At 42.3% G+C, this 20,548-nt stretch overlaps 1 protein-coding gene across 1 annotated transcript in view; it reads right to left on the bottom strand.

Annotated features, from left to right (window-relative positions):
• LOC106845887 (uncharacterized) overlaps positions 1–20,548 on the bottom strand; it is a 369,420-nt gene that overhangs the window by 345,637 nt on the left and 3,235 nt on the right. The window contains exon 2 of the mRNA XM_070501822.1: positions 7,731–7,913. Coding sequence (XP_070357923.1) covers positions 7,731–7,913 — 183 coding nt within the window. The remainder of the gene's footprint in view (positions 1–7,730; positions 7,914–20,548) is intronic.

Here is a 20,548-nt window from a genome sequence, read left to right as displayed (position 1 = left end):
TTGGAGGGCTGTTGAGCCCACAAAAGCACAAAATTCCTTTGAAGCGTTGGCTCTTTTCCCAATGCTTCCTGCATCCCTTCTCTGTCTAAGTGAATCCTGAGGTTATGAGTTCTGGGAGAGTAACTGATTTCAAACCACTGTCGAAAGGATGCTGAGTGTGACATCCAGCAAAGGAGGAGGAAGCCCAGAGCATTTCCAATGAGCAGCCTTGGTATTCAGACCCATCATCTCTTTCTCCTAATCACGAAGAAAGGCAAAATTACTATGATGGATGTGCAGATGCAGAAATAGAAACACAGGCATACTGAAAGTCTGCCAATGGATGGCGTCTAGATTTCTGCATTGCATTTTGGTGAAGCGTTTGCAAAAGCTTCTGCACCCGCACCTGGAACCAGGTTTCCCTCAGCATCTTCCCCTTGGGAGGGTCATGCCCAAACCCATCCGAGGCAAGAGATTAAGCCAAGCTCTCTTCTTGGTGCTGGTGCCCCGACCTTTTCCTCTACTCCGTTTGTTTAATTTCTCTTGTACCTTTCTACTCCATTTCTCGTTATTGGCCAAGTCTAACCCTGGGCATTGAGCATGCTCTGCCTAATCTATTTTTGCCCACCCCCTGCATGCAAGGCCTTCCTGACTTCACACCTCAGTCTTGGCGAACACTACACCTGCTTTTTATTCTTCCTCCCCTGACACACAGCCCAGCATAAAAGAAAAGGAACTTGGCATATTGCTTAAACGTCCCTAAGAACACCACCTCTCCCAGATAAAAGACATGAGTCCTATACCTAAGAAAGCCACGGCCCAAAGCTGGCAATCCCCAGTTGCCACCAAGATGTATTTTATCCACATCACTTCTTGAAACATTCCTCTTCCAATTCTGAAAGGAACAGCCCCTCTCAGGTCACAGAAAAGATTCCTATGCTGTCAAAAACCTTGCGATCCAGCGATTGCATTCCCAGGTATAAACCCAAGGGAAATGAAAACGTATGTCAATGCAAAAACTTGTCCGCACATGTTCATAGCAGCACTATGCTTAATAGTCAAAAGGTGGAAACAGCCCAAGTGTCCATGCATAGACGAATGGATAAATAGAAGGTAATCTTCCCCTGTAATGGAATAGTATTTGGCCATAAAAAGAAATGAAGTTCTGATACATGCTACAGCATGGATGAACCTTGAAAACCTTATGCTCAACGAAAGAAGCCAGACACAAAACACCCCATATTATGGAAGTCTATTCATATGAAAGTCCAGAATAGGAAAATCTATAGAGACAGAAAGTAGATTACCGGTTACCTAGGTCTTGGAGGATTAGGAGATTACAGCTAAAAGGTACAGGGTTTCTTTTCGAGGCAATGAAAATGTTCTAGAGTTCACTGTGGTGATGATTGCACATATCTGTGAATATACTAAAAACCATTAGATTGCACACTTCAAATAGGTGAACTGTATGGTATGCAAATTTTATCTAGATAAAGCTGTTTTTCAAGAAAGCTTTAAAAAAGCTAAAACTATAAATAAATAAAAGCATGAGATGGGCTTCTAGCATAGGGCATAAATGTGCCTTTCTTGACGTTTCCAATATGGCTGCTTCCCCCCATTCATCCACTCCTTCACAGACTCATTCTGCGATTAATTTCTATTTTAATTTGATTGATAGTTACTGAGCACTCCTTGGTGAGAAGGGGAGACTGCATAATTGTTCCCAATTCTCGACTCTCTTCTTTTTATAGAATCACACATCTATACCTTTTGCCACAGGACTTTGCACGATCTCCCATGAAAGGAGGCAGAGCAGATATTTCTGCCCCACTATACTGGGTTTGAACACGTTACTGCCTATGGCCGAAAAATTTGAACAGACTATAAATGTGGCTGCTTGCTTTGGCTTGTCCTCTTTGCTCTCATTATCTGTCACAAGAGGAGCATGCCCTCAGTGTCTGCTGCCCCTCACCCTGGGTCCCAGCATGAAGACACATGGAATCCAATCAGAAACTTGGAGTCCAGCCCAGCTGGGAAGTGAGCCCAGCTAAGATGAGACTTTATGATTTTCAGATATTTTGTATATTGTTTTTATTTCTCTCTTAGAGTAATTATTCACAACCAGCTTCATTTTGCCCCCAGGGACACTTGGCAATGTCTGGGGACATTTTGGTTGTCACACCTTGAGGAAGCAGCTCCTGGCATCTAGTGAGGGGAGACCACGGATACTGGATAACACCCTACAGTGCACAGGACAGGCCCCTCACAGAGAGTCCTCCAGTCCCAAATGTCCGTAGCACCGAGGTTGGAAGACGGAGATTTCACATGCAGTAAAATCCGTGTAATTCATGGGAAAACGAGCAGTCTGCGATTTCTTTGTGCTCACTTCTCTTGGCTACATGCTATATTTAAGACCATCTTGTGCAGAGATGAAAAGTTAGTGTAATTTTCTCTATCACTCGCCAGAGAACAAAGACAACATTTGAACCACAAAATGACTTTTGAACAGAGCATACAAAAATGCTTAAGATTCTAATTCTTAAGCAGGTACAATTTAGATGTGTTTTTGCTTGATTTGTTTGAAAAAACTTGTTCCACTCAAATTTCACAAATATATTTTAGAAATGCATATGAGTTTGCAAATATGGTTTTATAATATGGACAAGTGTGTCCACAGTAAATCCTGAGAGCATATTTCTCTATGAAAAAATAAATGATCATATCCCTTAGTAGAATCACAGAATATTTAAGAAAAGATTGAATGAAGCCTGCAGTTCCAGCAATCTCAAGAACATTGAGAGGATGATGACTAAACTCTGCGTTAAAATTACAGTACATTTTATCCCTTCTTCTTAAATCAAGGAAGTAGTATTAATTTTAGCTGTTAAGTCTATACTTATGATACTGCTCACCTGACTTACTCTTGTCCTAATAAAAGTCAACTTAAATGGTGCAGACTTTAATTACACATTGTTTTACAATTTAAAAGTATTCTGTAACAATTATCAACATCATAACCATCATTCATCGCTGAATTTGTAAGCCTTGTTCTTCTTCCTTTTAAACACTATGTTTCAACAAAATATTAAATGGACTTATTATAGGCAGCAATGTTGCTACGTGTGTAGAACTGGGGGATGGCTGTCCAACTTGTTTTAAGGCTGTGTGTTGCAAGGATCTCCAAGTCAATAGAAGAAAGATGAATGACATACATGACCCTGAATTTCCCCATCTGAATCACCCTGAGATAAGCAATAGCATTAGTAATAGTAAACACTGCTGACATAAACCTTCTCAATGCCCAGGAACAGGACAGACTCTCCCAGTGAAGTCTCATACAGACAAGATCAGAACTCCATGGGATGAACGATTTTTTTTCCTCCTCTCACTGAAGTCTTGATTGCTCAATTTAAAAAACACACACACATGAGCAAAAGAAGACTGATGTGTCTATGGACGCAATAGGAGTAATCAGCTCAAAAGATTTTCAGTGTTAACCATAAAATTTCAGCATCATGGTCTCAATATTTTAAAGAGCAATCCTCATCTCACTTCAACCTAATTTTAAGCTGCTCATTTATACGCAGTTATTTCACCACTGAGGCAGATTTATTTGGAGGGAATTGTTACATTGGAAAGAGGACTTTTGAGGTTTTGAAGCTGCAGGAGCACTGCCATGGGCAATGCTTTCTCAAAGACGTGATCTTAGCTTCTGCATTAGTCCAAAGACATTTTAAGGAATTATTAAAACAAGCTTGAGATGGCTTCAGAGGTACAAAGCCTCGTGTTTCTCTAACTTCTCTAAGAAAGCCTTGCAAATGCAAGTAATTCCCATATATATAATGCCGTTATCATGCTACCAAAATAGGTGCAAATAAAAATAGATTTAAAAAAAAAAACGCCTTATGCTTATAAAGCTTTTACAATTTTTTTTAAAAAATGACTTTTTTTCTGACGATGATCTCTCTATTGTATTTCTTGCTCTATTATTTTCTATATAAATATAAGCTCAGCATCCCTGAGTGGAGTTTCTATCATGGGGTAACAAGACAGACTTGAGAATTCACAAAGCATGTGGGTTTGAGATCTCTACTACATGCTTTAATTGTAAATTGCTTCATTGGGTATCATTGTCATAACACCCATAATAATAACCCATAATAATCTGTTCTTGACAGATTCCTGAACACTTGCTAACTTCGTAAGATTATTATTTCTTTTAAGATTAAATGGGGAAAAATCAATATTAGGGGTGTTTTCTTTAAATGGAGACTTCAGCCAAATTCAAAAAGACAAATTTGGGCCTCTCCGTCTATGAATGTATGTCTAATATATGATTTCTTTCTTTCTATGTATCTACATATCCATCTTTCTATGATCTATCTATTATCCATCTATCATCTATCATCTACCACCTATTTATCATCTATTTATCTATCCAAACACATATGTACAGACCCACATCTAAAAATTATGTCTACGATGAGTGTTGAGTATAAATTATATATTGTGCGGGAGACAATGATTCTCAAACAGAGAAAATGCCCACCCTCGGGTGACATTGGACAATGTTGGGAGACTCTTTTGGTTGTCACAACTAGGAGTGGAAGATGCTACTGGCATCTAATAAGTAGAGACCAGGGATGCTGCTCAACAGCCTACAGTACACAGGTCAGCCCCCTATAGGAAAAAATTATCTGGCCCAATATGTCAATCTATCAATAAGATGCATTAAATGCCCACACCACAGAAGGATATCCAGAGGGATGGACAGAACACAAGTGCTGTAGAACGACCTGATGAGTGTCCATCTTACCTGGGGCTGCTGTGGTCAGCTGCCTTCCAGTGCCTTGCAAGAACATCTCTCAAAGGCATTCTTCTCTATCCAGTGAATGCCATATTCATGGAGTTGGACATATTCTACATGAGAAATAGAACAGAAAGTCCCTAAACAATTTTTCATGAATTTCCAATAAAGTATGCGTTTTCTTTTAGAATGTATTTTAAAGCATAAATACAAAAAAACCTCTCCTGAAGCCCTAAAGTCAAGACCTGCATTGTTTATACATCAAGATTTAGTAAAACCTTCAGATGGCATTTGACTGCACTCTGAAGCAGGAAGTGTTAGGGGCTGGGTTGGGTGTTGGTGGCAAAATAGCTTTGAGAAGTCAGAAAAGTGATATTAAGACAAGGGAATCAGATGCAGATTCTTCTTGCTTCACTTGTATGTGACAACTGATCGAATGCATTTCAGAGGAGACTCAGAGTACTTCAAATAAATGATGTCTGGTCTTTCAACTAGCCCTGAGAAACAGGCATCTCAAAGTCAGTGCAGCTGATTCTGTTTTCCAGAGATGACGTCTGTCATACCCCATGTGCTTGTCTTGCCACTCCTCCATTAAGAAGCAGAGTCTAAATACCTCCCCTTTCAATGTGAGATGGACTTATCACATCCCATGTGTCTTAGTTTGCTCAAGGCTGCTAATTACAAATACCATAGACTGGAGGGCTTAGACAACAGACGTTTATTTCTCACAGTCCTGGAGGATGGAAATCCAAGATCAAGGTGTGGGTAGGGTTGGTTTCTCCTGAGGCCTCTGTCCTTGGCGTGTAGATGGCCATCTTCCCCGTGTCCTCACATGGTCGTCCCTCTGTGCGTGTCTGCGTCCTCATCTCCTCTTCTTATAAGGACACCAGTCCTATTGGATCAGGACCCACGGTAGTGACCTCATTTTACCTTCATCACCTCTTTAAAGACCCTGTCTCCAAATACAGTCATATTCTGAGGTCCTGGGGGTCAGGACATCAACATACGAATTTTGAAGGAACACAATTCGGTCCATGACACCACAGAACGTGATGGAAGTGACATTTCCAAGACTGGGTTAGAAAAGACCATGCAACTTCCTCCTGTTTCTCTCAGAATGCTCCCCTATGGAAACCAGCTGCCATACTGGGACGAAGCCCAAGCCACATGGAGGTGGTCCAGTTGACAGTCCCAGCTGAGCCCAGTTGTCAAGTCATCCCATTCCAGCTCTTGATTTGGTGACTTCTGCATTTTCATTCCCAAATAGGACCTGATCCATCTAAACATGAGACCCACCTCATCACAGTTAATGAAAAACATTAAGTAAACCTGAGACTTGGTGAGAAGAGAGAGAGGGCAGAATTTGTACTATTTCATTCCTATTTCTTACGGGGGGAAGGAATCCAGTTTATTTCTGAAATAACTGCATCCACCTCTTTCCTAGATTTGATTTTTTGGCAGACTTTATTTTGATTTTCACCAGCTGGTGTTGCACCTGGAGGTATCCAGCAGTGAAAGGGCAAGAGCGAGCATGCGTTGGGAGGAACTGTTCCTCGTGGCCCCCCAAAGCTATGCCGTGCAGGCTCTGCCCACAACATCCCAGCTTACACCACAGGAACTCAGAAGAAGAAACACCCCACCACGTAACCACAAAATTCTGCAGCCACCTAACAACCTCAACTCAGAAAATAATAACATGCCCCTCTTAATGAAAACATTGGTAACTAGTAGGAGGATGTACCTTGTGCAGCTGTGTGAATGCTACTGTTCCTCATAGACACAATTCTAGAAACAACTTTGAGAGCAAGAAAATTGGTAGCAATCGCTCCAAGGGGAAGTCAGAGTTTTGAAGCCAACATCCTGTGACAAATGCATGGATTTTCTTGAGTGGGCTGGATTCCGGAACATTCCTTCAGCAGCAACCTGGGATGTGACATCTGACATCTTGGCAGGTCCCCAGCCCAACCTCCTCATTTTGCAAAAAAGAAAGCATGCCACTAAGTTGCTAAAGGTACAACCTGTATTTTTAGAGTGTTGACTACGTGCCAAAGATTTATCCCGTGCCCATGGAACGACAAATGGAACTGTCTAGAGAAACAATATCAGGGTCATAATCCTCCAGCAATATCAGGGTTATAATCCTGAAGAATGCATGAGTGTTCAAGCTGGTTGATAGGGTCCTCATAAGAAAAGGCAGCAGAAGCAGAATTTACTAACTCTTGCTGTCCCAATAATGTAATCAACACCCATCTTGCTCTCTAGCTGATGTTATGGAGAGCAATTATATTCACAGTAGTGATGATGGTCTCACCAGATGGGGAATTTTGGTTCCTTCAAGAGGCACTAAAATCTGAAGTTCCCATCATGAGTATGTATATATATATAGATATATATCTATATCAAGACCCTGGAGGCTGTCATGCAAATATTGCCCATCATATGAGTCTCAGAGACAAGGCAGACCTAGAGGGAGAAAACCAACTTGAGCTCAGCAAGGATTTGAGAAAAGACATCTATCTCTGAGCAAGGACTCAGAGTGTTGGGGAAAGGTGGGTTTTCAATTCATCTCCAAAGTTCCACACATATATTGACTTTGTGGAGCAAAGATGGTGGTGGAGATGCCACATTATAGTCTGAGTTTGGCCCCCACAGGTCAAGCGATGCTTAATTTTCCTTACTGAGGGAAAGAGGAAAGGAGATTGGACACAGCAGTCTCAAGCCATGAAAGGATGGAATTCAAATAAGTAAATTTTAGTAGGAGAAATAGAGTGAGCGAGGCAGCAAAGTCAAAATTGTGTTCAAGAGCTGGGGGCTGGAAGGAGACAGCCAGGTTCGACCTGCAAATCCATCCATAATTTTCTAGCTCTGTAACCTTGGGAAACTTACTTGTCTCTGTTAAAAATAAAATACACAATGAGCATAAGGGTAGATGCTATCAACATACCTGTGATGATGGAGGTTGTAGTGGGTTGAATTGTTCCCCCCAAGAAGACATGTCCAAGACTTGATCCCTGGAACCTGGGAACGGGACCTTCTTTGGAAATAGGGTCTTTGCAGATGCGATTAAGTGAAAGATGGAGATGAGGTCATCCCAGATGAAGGTGGCCCTAAATCCAATGGCAGTGTCCTTATAACAAACAGAAGGAGAGAAAAACAGACATAGAGGAGAAGCCACGTGAGGACGGAGGCAGAGATGGGAGAGATGCAGCCACCACCCCAGGGATGCCTGGAGCCCCCGAAGCTGGAAGAGGCAGGAAGGACCCTCTCCTGGAGCCTCCGGAGGGAGGGCGGCCCTGCGACCCTGCATCCCAGACATCTGGTCCCCAGGACTGGAAAAGCACAAATTTCTCTTGTCTTTAGCCACCCATTCTCTAACACTTTGTTATAGCAGCCTTAAGAAACTAATATGCCAGGGAACATGAATTAGCATTTACTGATAGTTGAACAATTTCCTGTGCTTTTATTTATTGAAACTGTATATTTGCCATGGGATTCATTCTTCTTTTCTTTTCTGACCTAGAATATAGCCATGACTGGGGTTATAGCAAAATAATTTTACCCTCAGCTTTCTCCATGTGATTTTTAATGTCCTAATATGTTTTCATTTCTCACTTTTCTTTAAAACGTTAAGGGATAGATATATTTCAAACCATAATAATCACTGATATGAGGCTTATTTTCTTTTAATGTGTTAACTGATTCTTTCTACAGAGTGATTTCATATAATTAAAGTATATACGCAAGTCAAGATGTCTCTTACTTCTTGCTATCTTCACCTCGTCCCAGAAGAGGACACATTACTAAGTTCCAGGTTGCGAGGCTGGTGGGTGGGAATGGTTAAGAGCCTAGATTCACGGACCTCAATCATCACTCGAGAGGCCTTCACACTCCCGAACGTTGCTGACTAATCCGTGTACCTGTGAGTTTGTGTCTGATTTTAACAGGAAGAGTGTCCATATATTTCATCGAATTCTTAAGAGGCATCTAAAGCAAGAAAAGCTGATTTACTGGTTTCCTGGGGCTCCTGTAACAAATATTGCTTAAAACAATAGGAATTTATACTCTCCCAGTTCTGGAGGCCACACGTCTGAGATCAAGGTGTGGGCAGCAGTGGTTCCTTCTTGGAGTCTCTGAGTGAGAATTTGTTCCCAGTTTCTGGTGGTTACCAGCAATTCTGGGCATTCCTGGACTTGTAGATGCCTCACTTCAATCTCTATCTCTTTCTTCACTATGCTCTCTCTTCTGTATGCATTTCCATTTCTGTTTCATATAAAGATACTCATCCCTGGATTTGGGGCCCACTTGGTTAATCCAGGATGCTCTCATTTGGAGATCCTTAATTACATCTGCAAAGACCCTTTCTCCACATAAGGTCCCATTCACAGGTTCCACGTTGGCATATCTTTCTTTTTATGCAGGGATGTCACCATTCAACCCAGTACGTGTTCTATTAAAGATAAGATCAAACCTCATGTCCATCAACTTTGTAGCAACTGGATGGAATCTCAACATTTTGTCTAAGGATTGTTGAATCTCCTACGAGGAATTCACATTTATCCAGACACCTTCAGATTCCTTAGTGATAACTCACTAGGAATTTTAGATCCCTGATAAGCATTGTCAAATCCCACAATTTAGACCCACACTCCCCAGTCAAAATGGCTTCCTGGTCTGCATTAAAATGCCCCTCTTCCCCCAGGGAAGGCTGGGTCGGTTGACAGATCAATCTTCTCCCAAACCCTGCAGGTCATTTGCACAAACGCTCCTTTGTAAATCTTTCGGAAATCTGAAACTTTTCTCCCTTTCTCTAGACAGCCCACAAATACCCCTCACTTTTAATAGTGAAAACTCTTCTATGCAATGTTTAGTAACTTTAATTCTATGTATCTCTGTACAGCAGATAAAATTCATTTCTAAACTTGTTTTTAGTTCTGTACTCCTCAGGGATTTCACACCACAGAACATTCCTATCCCACGAAGGTCTTTTTCTCTGTGTAATGACCCAAGCTTATCTGTAAAACTTGCACCATCTCTCTTCTCGCCTGAGATGACAGCAACTAATTCAGCAAGATCCACAACAAAAGATAAGAGACTCTCATTTCATACAAAGTGTCACTGTTTATTATGTAAACACATCGTTTTGTAGGTGCCAGTGGTGGCCCCAGATGAAACTGATATACACATGACGAATATTTCCTGTTATGTGTGTTATCATGTGACATGTCATGTTTACAAATCTATGAGTTACTGATGGCATTCTGGCTTTTTCCAGAGATGTGAAATTTCTTAGTCCTTTAAAGGTCTTGGATGGAGTGTTTTAGGGTACATTCTGGATCCTTCCAGTGTTGTCTGCCTTTCCTCAGGACCATATCCATATTGTCTAAGACTGTTCTCGATTGCACCTCTCGTGCAACGTGGACAAGTTGCTCACAGACACCGACAGCTGAAATATTGGACGGCTCTATCTTGTGCAACCTTCCCACACAATGAAACAAAACAAAGACTCTGTAGCCTTTCCCACTTTTGCGTCTTTTTCTCAAGGATGTTCTCCACCCTTCTGAGTAGAACAACATTTTAGACACAGGGACATCTTCCAACATGCAATTGGGTCTCAGTACCCCACAGGGTCTTAGTCTGGAGAACTGAAGTAACAAGGACCCCCATGAATGCTTCCCAGGATGTTCAGTTTCCTCATCCAATGGAATCCACGCAGCTGGAAGTCTAACCACGCTGGGAATTTAGTTTTTCATGCTCCTCCGGGTTGTTGGTCTATTGAATCCAGCTCCTTCGTCTTTGATAGCAGAGCTGCTCAAAAGCAGCTGCTGTTTAGAAATATGTTCAAAGTGGTTTCTCACTTGGCCATCTTTGGGGAGCCGCTTCATCCTCTTGCCACGCTGTTGGGACACACTCTCAAAACAAAAGACTTCACTCTTACGTTTTATGCTCTTCTCCCAGACCAGTTCCCTTGGGAACTTCATCATACACCCAATGGAGGGCCCCAGAATTACGTGACTACAGTTCTGAAGAAGCCTCTTATCTGAGAGCTTCCATTGAACCCATGTGGCCCCATTGTAAACCAGCAAAATCCAGTGCCTCCAAACCTCCCAGGTGAGCTTTATCTCCGAGGCCCCAGATCCAAATCTGGGTGAAATTCAGACTTAGATACTTTGTACTCTTTCCCAAGAGCAGGGTTGGGCATTATCTTTAAAACCAGCCAAGCACGTTCCTTAGAAAGACATGAACTGCACAACTGATGTTTCTCTGGGTTGGTGTTTTCCTTCCCTTACATACCTCAAGGCGTCTTTCGATGAGAACTGTTCTTATAAATTCAAAAATAAATAAACAGTAATTAGTGGCATGAGTTATTCATAGCCCATAATTTTGGGTCCCACGCGGGTTGGTCTAATTATACCCAAGAAGCCATAAAAAATTAGACAGGGGAGATCTCTAACTCCATCAAACATGGAATATGTAGTTTTCTATGGTGTCTTCATTTTAAGTTTTTCTTTTTCCCTCCATCAGCTGCATAAATACAGACTGACCTGTAGGAACAACACAAACAAGTCCTAATAGTGTGAGTCTAGATGTATTTTGCACACTGCATTTTTTTACTGGGATGTTCTGTCAGCTCTGTTGGGCACGGATAACACTGATAGGATCTCTACTTGTCCAAAAGATGATTGCCCAGTTGTCAGGAGGAGATACCCTTTGGGTTGTTTTTCCAATGATGGTGGCATTTCTCCTGGTTGGTCACCTCGCTGGCCCTCATTTACGGCCCTCAGCATATCTTGGAGATGACCAAGAATGGGTTGCCTGTGGCCAACACATGACCTTCACTATCCCAGCAGCTGTCACAATTAATTTGTTTCAAAAACTATTGTAAAATAACATCTCTTGGTAGGAAGCTCGATCTGAATAGAAGACAAAGAGATAAAAAGTGAAATTTCCATCTGCCCTGTTAAACCCCCCTACCACCACCCTGAATTGACTTCTCCTCCTCATAGCAAAACCCTGTTTCTCAGGATCCATGAAGGATTTTCTGTGAACATCACATATGAATCACAGAATGATAGATGCTCATACATTACACAAATAGATCCTATAAATTGTTCCTTATCAATACGATTTTAAGATTTTTTTCTACAGATATACATGTAGATAGAAATCATCTGCCTTTCTTTTTCTTTTTCTTTTTTTTTCCTGAGGATGATTGGCCCGGAGCTAACATCTGTTGCCAATCTTCCTCTTTTTTACGTGAGCTGCCACCATAGCATGGCCACTGACAGATGAGTGATGTAGGTCCGTGCCTGGGAACCAAACCCAGGCTGCCAAAGAAGAGCACGCTGAACTTAACCACTAGGCCACTGGGGCTGGCCCTTCATTTATTTTTTAAATGGCTACCTAATAGTCTGTTGTAAAGGCATGCATCGATTTAGTTTTTAAACTAAGTAGACTTCATTTCTTAGAGCAGCTTTATGTTTAAAGGAAAATTAAACAGAAAGTACACATGGTTCCCACATTCCCCTTCTCCTGTCACACCGTGTCCCTGTTACGAACATCTTGCATTGATGTGGTACATCTGTTAAGACTGGTGAACCAGTATCGACACAGCATTTCTCCCAGAGTCCACAGTTTGCATTAGGGCTCCCCTTGGGGTTGGACGTTCTATGGGTTTGCACTGAGGCACCATGTCATATATCTACTATTACAGGATCACACAGAATATTTTCGCCGCCCTGGCATTCACTAATTTATTTTACCACCATTATTTCTCTCCCCATAACTCTAACAGCCTCCCACCGGGGATCTCAACCCTCACAGTGCGTCAGAATCACCTGAGGAAAAGATAAAAATATCTACGCCTGGATTCCCGTCCCCTGAGACTTGGTTCAGCTGGTCTCCAGTGGGGCCCAGGCAAGCACAGGGTTTCTAAAGTTCCAGCTGGTTCTGATGGCTGTTGTAGGTCCTTGAAGCTTATTCTCAATTCAGCTGGCAGGCAAAGAGATCCTTTTAAAACTGAGCAGAGCAGATCACGTTTCAGCTCAGAATCTGACAACAGCTCTGCATCTTGCTGAGTTAGAGTTGCCGAGTGAAATACAGGATGCAAGTTGAATCTGGATTTCAGATAAACGACAAACGATTTTTTTAGTATAATTAGGTCCCAAATACTGCATGGGACATACTTATACTAAAAAAAATTATGCGTGGTTGATCTGAAATTCAAACTCAACTGTGCATTTTGTATAACTATGTCCCAGATTGCATGGGACACTAAAATGGGTTCTAGACCCAATTCCAATATGTGTGTCTGTTGGGGGTGGGGGGTTCCCACATCACCAAGCAATTCTTGGACACCAGCTGGGCGTCCTTCAAGTTGACTCAGTTCTGACAGTATCTACCTGGAGATGGCATCAGATCCCACAGGTGAAGTGCTCAGTTCCACAAGACCATCCCCTACTTCGGACACTCATCGCAAGTCCAGGTTGTCACCTGTGCTTCTGACGGACTGGCTAAGGATCAATTTCCCAGGATTCCTCCTTGGGTTCAATTAATTTGCTAGATTGGCTCACAGAACTCAGAGAAACATCCTACTTACTAGATAAAGGGATCTAACTCAGGAAGAGCCAAATGGAGGAGATGTATAGGGCAAGGCATGGGGAATGGGTGTGGAGCTTCCATGCCCTCTCCGGGTACCACTCACCCGGAATCTCTGAACCCTGCCCTTTCGAGTTTTTATGGAGGCTTCATTACACAGGCATGATTGATCGAACCATTGGCCATGCACGACAGAACTCAATCTCCAGGCCCTCCTTTCTCCCCTCAGGGGAGGGACTGAAAGTTCCAACCCTCTAATCCCAGGGTTGGGACCCCTGGCTACCAGCCCCCATGCTCAGTTCACCTAAAAAAAAAATCATTAACACAACAAAAGACCTGTGTCACTCCCTTCACTTAGGAAATTCCGAGTTTTAGAAGGTCTGTGCTAGAAACAGGGACAAAGATCAAATATATATTTCTTGTTAGAAAGCACAATATCACAGAAATACTTATACTAAAAATAACATTCATAGTTTATCCGAAAATCAAAGTCACCTGGGCATTTGGTGTATGCGTGGACCAAAGATGGCAAAGGCATCCTTAGGAAGTTCAACTGGGTATTCAGTGTGTGTCCCAAAGATTGCGCGGACCATTATTATCGTTACCTGCAGTCAAGTCAGCTCCGACTCCTGGCTACCCTGAATGAGTGATATCCACCATACCCTGTCCTCAACAGCCCTGTCAGCTCCTGTAGACTCACGCCTATGGCACCCTTTATGGAGTCAACCCATCTCATACTTGGTCTTCCTCTTTTCCTGCTGCCGTCTTCTTTTCCCAGCACTATGGTCTTGTCCTACGAATCCTGCTTTCTCATGATGGGCCCAAAGTAGGACAGCCTCAGTGTTGTCATCTTGCTTGCAGTGATAGTTCAGGCTTAATTTGCTCTGGGAACCACTTGTTCATCTTCCTGGCAGTCCAGGGTAAGCCACAGAGCTCTCCTCTGACACCGTATTTCAAATTTTTTTCCCTGTCAGTCTTTTTCACCGTCTAGCTTTCACACTCGTACATAGCAATGGGGAATAGGCGGGTGTGGGTAACCTTGGCCTGTGTCTCTAATGACACCTCCTTACACTTGAGGATCTTTCCTAATTCTTTCATTGCTGCCCTCCCAAGTCTCAGCCTTCTGTTGATTTCTTGGCTGCAGTCTCCATTTAAATTGGTGATTTGCTTATAATAAAAGAATGATTCGTTGTTTACTTGAAATTCAAATTCAACTGGGCATTTAGTGGAAGTATGTCTCAAAGATTGTATGGGGCATATTTATCCTAAAATAATTATTTATTGTTTATCTGAAATTCAAATTCACCCGGGCATTTAGTATAAGCAGGTCCCAAATATTACATGGGGACATACTTTATACTAAAAAATACAGAGGCTGGACTGGTAGCGTAGTGGTTAAGTTTGCCCACTCTGTTTCAGTGGCCCAGGGTTCATCGGTTCAGATCCCAGGCATGGACCTACACACTGCTCATCAAGCAAGCCGTGGTGGCCTCCCACATACAAAATAGAGGAAGATCAGCATAGATGTTAGCTCAGGGCCAATCTTCCTCACTAAAAAAATTTAAAAAAACCAAAAACACATTGTTTATCTGAAATTCAACTATAACTGAGCACCCTGTATTTTCATTTGCTCAATCTGGCCACCCTGGAGTAAAGGGCAAAGTCCACACTCTCCGCCTCACATTCCCAGACTTCTGAAGTTTATTCCTTCCTTCCTTCCTTCAAAAATGGCCCCTCTGTAAGAGTTAATATGCATCACACACACCTACCTCCAGCTATATCTATATCTGTGTAACCCTATACGTATGCACACACAGATATATTATATGAGGTAAAATAATAACGTATCCTTATATACCTATAATTACATAATAGTGAATATAGAAAATTACTACAGTTGACACCCTTTTCCCCACCCTGGCCCTCTCACTTTGTTATTTCTTCCTTTCCCTCCATAGTTCATATGCTCTGACCCACTCTTAGTGCTGACTGTCCATGGCGTACCCCTGGGTCTGAGCCCCTTGCATCAGGGGATCTGGGTCTGCTGACCTCTGCTTTATCCCATGCCCACATTGGGAGTGCCTGGCACATGGTGGGGACTCCACCAGCACCCCTCCCGTGGACAGAGATTGCTGCTGCCAGCCGTGGCTATTTCAAACTCTGCCGCAATGGACAGTCCTCCCTAAACACCTCCACACCCCTGGGTGTGGATCCCAAAGCCAACTTGGAGGGAGCACGTGCATGGGAAGATCCCATAGCCGCTCTCTGATTATCCTCCCTAAAGCCTGCACCCCTTGATACCCAGACTTGCTGGGTGAGGCGGTGCCTGTCTCCCTGAAAGCCAAGCTTCATGGGGTGCCACCCATGGTGCCCATCGTGCAGGGGGCACTAGGCACCCGGCTTTGGGCTAACCTGCGCTCCTCAGCTGTGAGAGGCTGAGCATCTTTCTCAAGTGCGTTGGCGCAGGCTCTGGAGACCCCGAGGAGCTGCTGGGGAAAGCAATTCAAGCCCCTGATGTCTCCCCCTCTGACCAGCAATAATAATAGTGTCAGCTCCTAGACGCTGTCAGGATTGAAGTGACTAAAAGGAAGGAAAGAACCTCGGGCCGGGAGGGAAACAGCTGGAGGCCAAGGTGTAGGGTGTTGATGAGTCTGAGGGTGGCAAAGACATTTTCACTGTAACATTTGTCTCTTAAATGAGCTTAGAGACTTTCAAATTATGCATATTTCAAAGGATGATGCAGACACGTACATATATATACACATGCACAACATAAATAAACTGTATACATGTGGGTTTATACGAATTTAGGTTTGTATATATGTTTATATATACTTACATATGTCTGAATATATATTTATATGTATTTATATGTATTTGTCTACCATATATGTATATATGTCTATACTGTATTATATTGTCATATTGCATTATATTGTTATATTGTAATACCACATATTACATAAATAATTATGTGTATATACATATATATATATATATATAAAAATGTGTATATTTTTCTTAGACAATATAAACGCAAATATGCCTTTACTTTATGGTTTCTTAGGAAAACCTCCCCAAATTATACATATTTTATATACATTTTATATAAATATAGTTATTACTATTACATTTTAAAAGTCTGTATTTTCATCTCAGACTCCGCGGTTCTGTTTTTACAGGTTCATTGACATATGAAGAATTTACTTTGGCATAAACAAAGAAGGAATCCTGCTTTTTGAAATTTAAATCACCATGCAGTTGTTGAATAGCACTTTTTGGGTGTGCTGCGTCCTCTGCCCCACGTTCACATGGCCTGTGCATTCTGGACTCTAGGGCAATGCATGTCTCAATCTCTTTCCTCTCCAGGACCAAATTATTTTTCAAATTCCAGCTTTATCACGAGGAAAGCTAGCTCCCACATTATCAGTCTTCTTTTTCAGCATTTTAGAACCCTGCCTCTCACAGTTTTTCTTCCAGATAAGCTCTGACTTCACATTGTCATAGTCCCGACACAGGTTTGCTGGGCCTGGTGCTGAGTTAATCATCCATGGAGGAAGAATGACAGTAGCAGATGTTTTCCTCCAAGGTCAGGGCACATATTTCTAGTTTGTCACGTCTTCCCATGTCCTTCAGTAGTTTTCAAGTTTTCCCCTTATTAGTCTTATACCGATAAGTATTGATGACTAACCAAAACAATCGGGTTCGAGGATAAGACTCGATAAATGTTTTCTTACCTCTCGCCCAGACATTAAGATAAACTACAGAACCACAGCTCCTGAGCAAGGACTAAGATAATTCTACCTCAATTCATCACTTCACAGAAACCAGTTTCCAAATCTGCCCATTTGTATCTCCTATGAGATCATCCATTGTGTGTTCTGAAGTCTATTTTCTCATTCCAAGAACATTTGTAGAAACTTAAAAAAAAATTACAAGGAGTCTCACAATCCAGACACAAGCATTTTGACACTGTCTTACTCATTTTTTTATATAATGAAAATCAGAGTGTGTTACAAAATTTGGATTACTGCCTAGATTATTTAAAATTTAATCACAATGTTCCCATTGGGTTTACTATTTATAAAGAATTTGAAGATTTTCTCCCATGAACAAACCAGCATAAAAGCATACATTCTCTTATTTTTGGATGTTGAAGGTATCTCTGTGCTCTTTCTCTATAACAAAAATTTCCTTGAATGATGGGTGTGTTAGTCTGCTAGGGCCACCACAACAGAATTCCCAGATGAGGCAGCTTAAACAACAGACATTTACGGTCACAGACTTCTGGAGGCTGGAGTCTGAGACCCAGGTGTGGGCAGGGCTGGCTCCTCCTGAGGCCTCTCTCCCTGGTGTGTGGATGCGTCTTCTCCCCGTGTCCTCATGTGGTCGTCCCTCTGCGCATGTCTGTGTCCTCATCTCCTCTTCTCATAAGGACCCCAGTCTTCTTGGATCAGGACCCACCCTCATCTCATTTTACTTTCATCACCTCCTTAAAGACCCATCTCCAAATACAGTCCCATCCTGAGCTCCAGGGTGTTAAGGCTTCAATACATGAATTCTGGGGGACACAATTCAGCCCCTAACCATGCATAAGAACTCTGATCATGAAGCTTTTGATGGAGCCCAAAATTTACTTTTGAAAAATAAATTCCTACATATAGAATTAATAGACCAAAACGTACGATCACTTCTGACACCATAAGCCCTTCTACCAACGGACATTACAACCAGAAGTGTGTGCGGATTCTCTCATCAGCAGGGAACGGCTCATCTTTGTCCTGTTACGTAGATTTAAAAACACAGCGGCCACATTTATTCTTAGTCGCATTTCTTTGATTATTAGTTATTATAAACATTTTTTTTCTCCCTAGGTGAATGACCTATGTCTATTCCCTTCTTTTGGGTTCATTGTCCATTAATGCCCTTTGACTATATACCAGTCTGGCTTATGTCCTTTTCTTACGCACTACGCACGCTTGTTGTCAATATGTTTTCATTTCCTTTGTATTTCCATAACTCTCTTACATTTTCAGGTAGTCAGCTCTATTCATCTATTGACCCCTGTGGTTCTATCTCTATCAAGTCTAGAACGTCCTTCCATGGCCATCCGGGGATTTGAATTGGCCGCGCTCTCTTCTTCCTGTCTTACTGTTTTAAGACTGACCCTCCCCTCCCCCAAGCCCTCAACTCTCATACTCCTGGAATTGATTCTAGTTTCCTTATCTTGGGATGCGTAATTTTTTAATACAGTACATGGTGAGAACCTAAATTAGCTTTTAATCCAAAACAGATAGCCGTTGATACTGGTATACTATTTATGACATCTGGGGACATAGACAACTTGACTTGACATAATTTTTCTCCTGTTACTATGCTGTACTTTGAGTTCCTTAAAAGCTTCAGAGACTAGCACATGGGCAAAAGTGAGAGTAGAAACTATGTGACTCAGGTAACAAAGTCACTTTTGTAGATACTAGAATGCGGGTCATTTGGCTCATGGTTTCCACCCACTTATTTGCTTTTGCACATTGAAACTGTAGGAACCTAAAGGAAATTGCCATATTACAGAATAGATTGACGGATGCCCTTGGTGGACTTCCTCTTAAGTCATCTTCCTTACTAACCATCACCATTATCCTTTGGGTCAAATAGGACATTTTAAATTTCAAGTTCAGAAATCCAATTAAACAGGAACCACATGGGCGTGTGACATTAACTTCCCTTTTGGATGAAGGATGGCTCTTTCCAACACACATGTTTACATTTCGGGAAGCATTATTCACTTTCATGCCTTCAGTACCACAGCGTGGATTTTCCATAAATCCCTCCAGCATTTGAGAAGTAACAACTCTCACGCACAGCTTGGGTGAGGAGTCAACTCAGCCTATTGTAATCACAGGCTGGTCTAGCAGACAACGTTACCTTGTTCGATGCTCTCCTGTAGGGTTTTCTTTGAAATCCCTCAAGAAAAGCCTCAGCATAAATAGATATGTTTAGCGGCATTATTTTTAGAAGTCAGTGCTCCATACGCCAAGAAGAGCATCTGGAGGGTGGCGTTTTCAGATTTTTAAACTTCAATTTGTAGAGACAGCGGCTTAGGTTGTGTTTCATTGAATGACTGACGATGGGTGGGTTTTACCTTAATCTAAATCCAGGGGTCGACCTTGGATGAACTCATCACTCTAAACCCATTTGAGGACCTCTCTAGCCAGGGAACCGTGTGTGATATCTCCACAGCGAAAACTTGATTTTCATCATCAGAGAGGGCATTTCCACGCTGGCTTCACCTGGCTCGAAAACGTATGTGGGGTCAGGACACTGCTTCAGCAAGCGAAGTTGGAGCTGTTTGAAAAGGGGGGCCCACGGGCGAGAAATATCTCTGGAGGGCCAGGGGCCGAAATATGGAACTGGGAGACCCTGCACAGACTGTTCCTGAGAGGTGATCATGCAGCCGGGCTCAGACTGGAACAGGCATCTGATTACTGCGGTCATCCTTATCCTAACTACAAAATGAGTTGTATCATCCTTGATTAGTTGCGACGGGCCTGGCTCTGGCTCCACCTGCAGAGGCAGAAGTGCTAAGGATCGAGATACAACACAGCCAAACAACTAGGTTATCACGAATTCTTAACACAGGAAACCAACACAAACCCACCACGGGGTTGTCAAGTGATGAAGGAGAGACAAGAAGCAGAGGATTTCAAAGCTACCCACACCGAGTGCTTACAAACACTTGAATCACTCTTTGCCAGGAAAATGTTCATGAGCAAAAACACCCAAGCGCCGACGAATGGCTTTGCAACAGCTCCTCTGAGAAAACGAGAACAAACACACTGAGCACAAGAAATGACCTATCATATTCCTGCGACCCAGTGGACACTCAGTAAAAGGCACTGTCTGACTCAGGGTAAGATCTAACTACTGAAATCTGAAACCATCCTCCTGGAACTAAGCGCGTATCTGAATTTTCTGCCTGCCTTCTAAGATGAAAACCTAAAGGGTGTGTCTTCAGGCAATGAATGATACAAAATTTCCATCGCTGGCGGTGTCCAGATTCAAACTGATTCCTATGCTGTCTGGAGGACTTCTTTCCAGAAGCCTTGGGAAGACCTCTTCCAGGTTTGGTCAATTAACAAAGTATCAAGGCATGCCTTGCATATTTCC

The sequence above is a fragment of the Equus asinus genome, chromosome X, assembly GCF_041296235.1.
Source record: "Equus asinus isolate D_3611 breed Donkey chromosome X, EquAss-T2T_v2, whole genome shotgun sequence".
NCBI lineage: Eukaryota > Metazoa > Chordata > Mammalia > Perissodactyla > Equidae > Equus > Equus asinus.
This window is presented reverse-complemented; position numbering and strand designations above follow the sequence as displayed.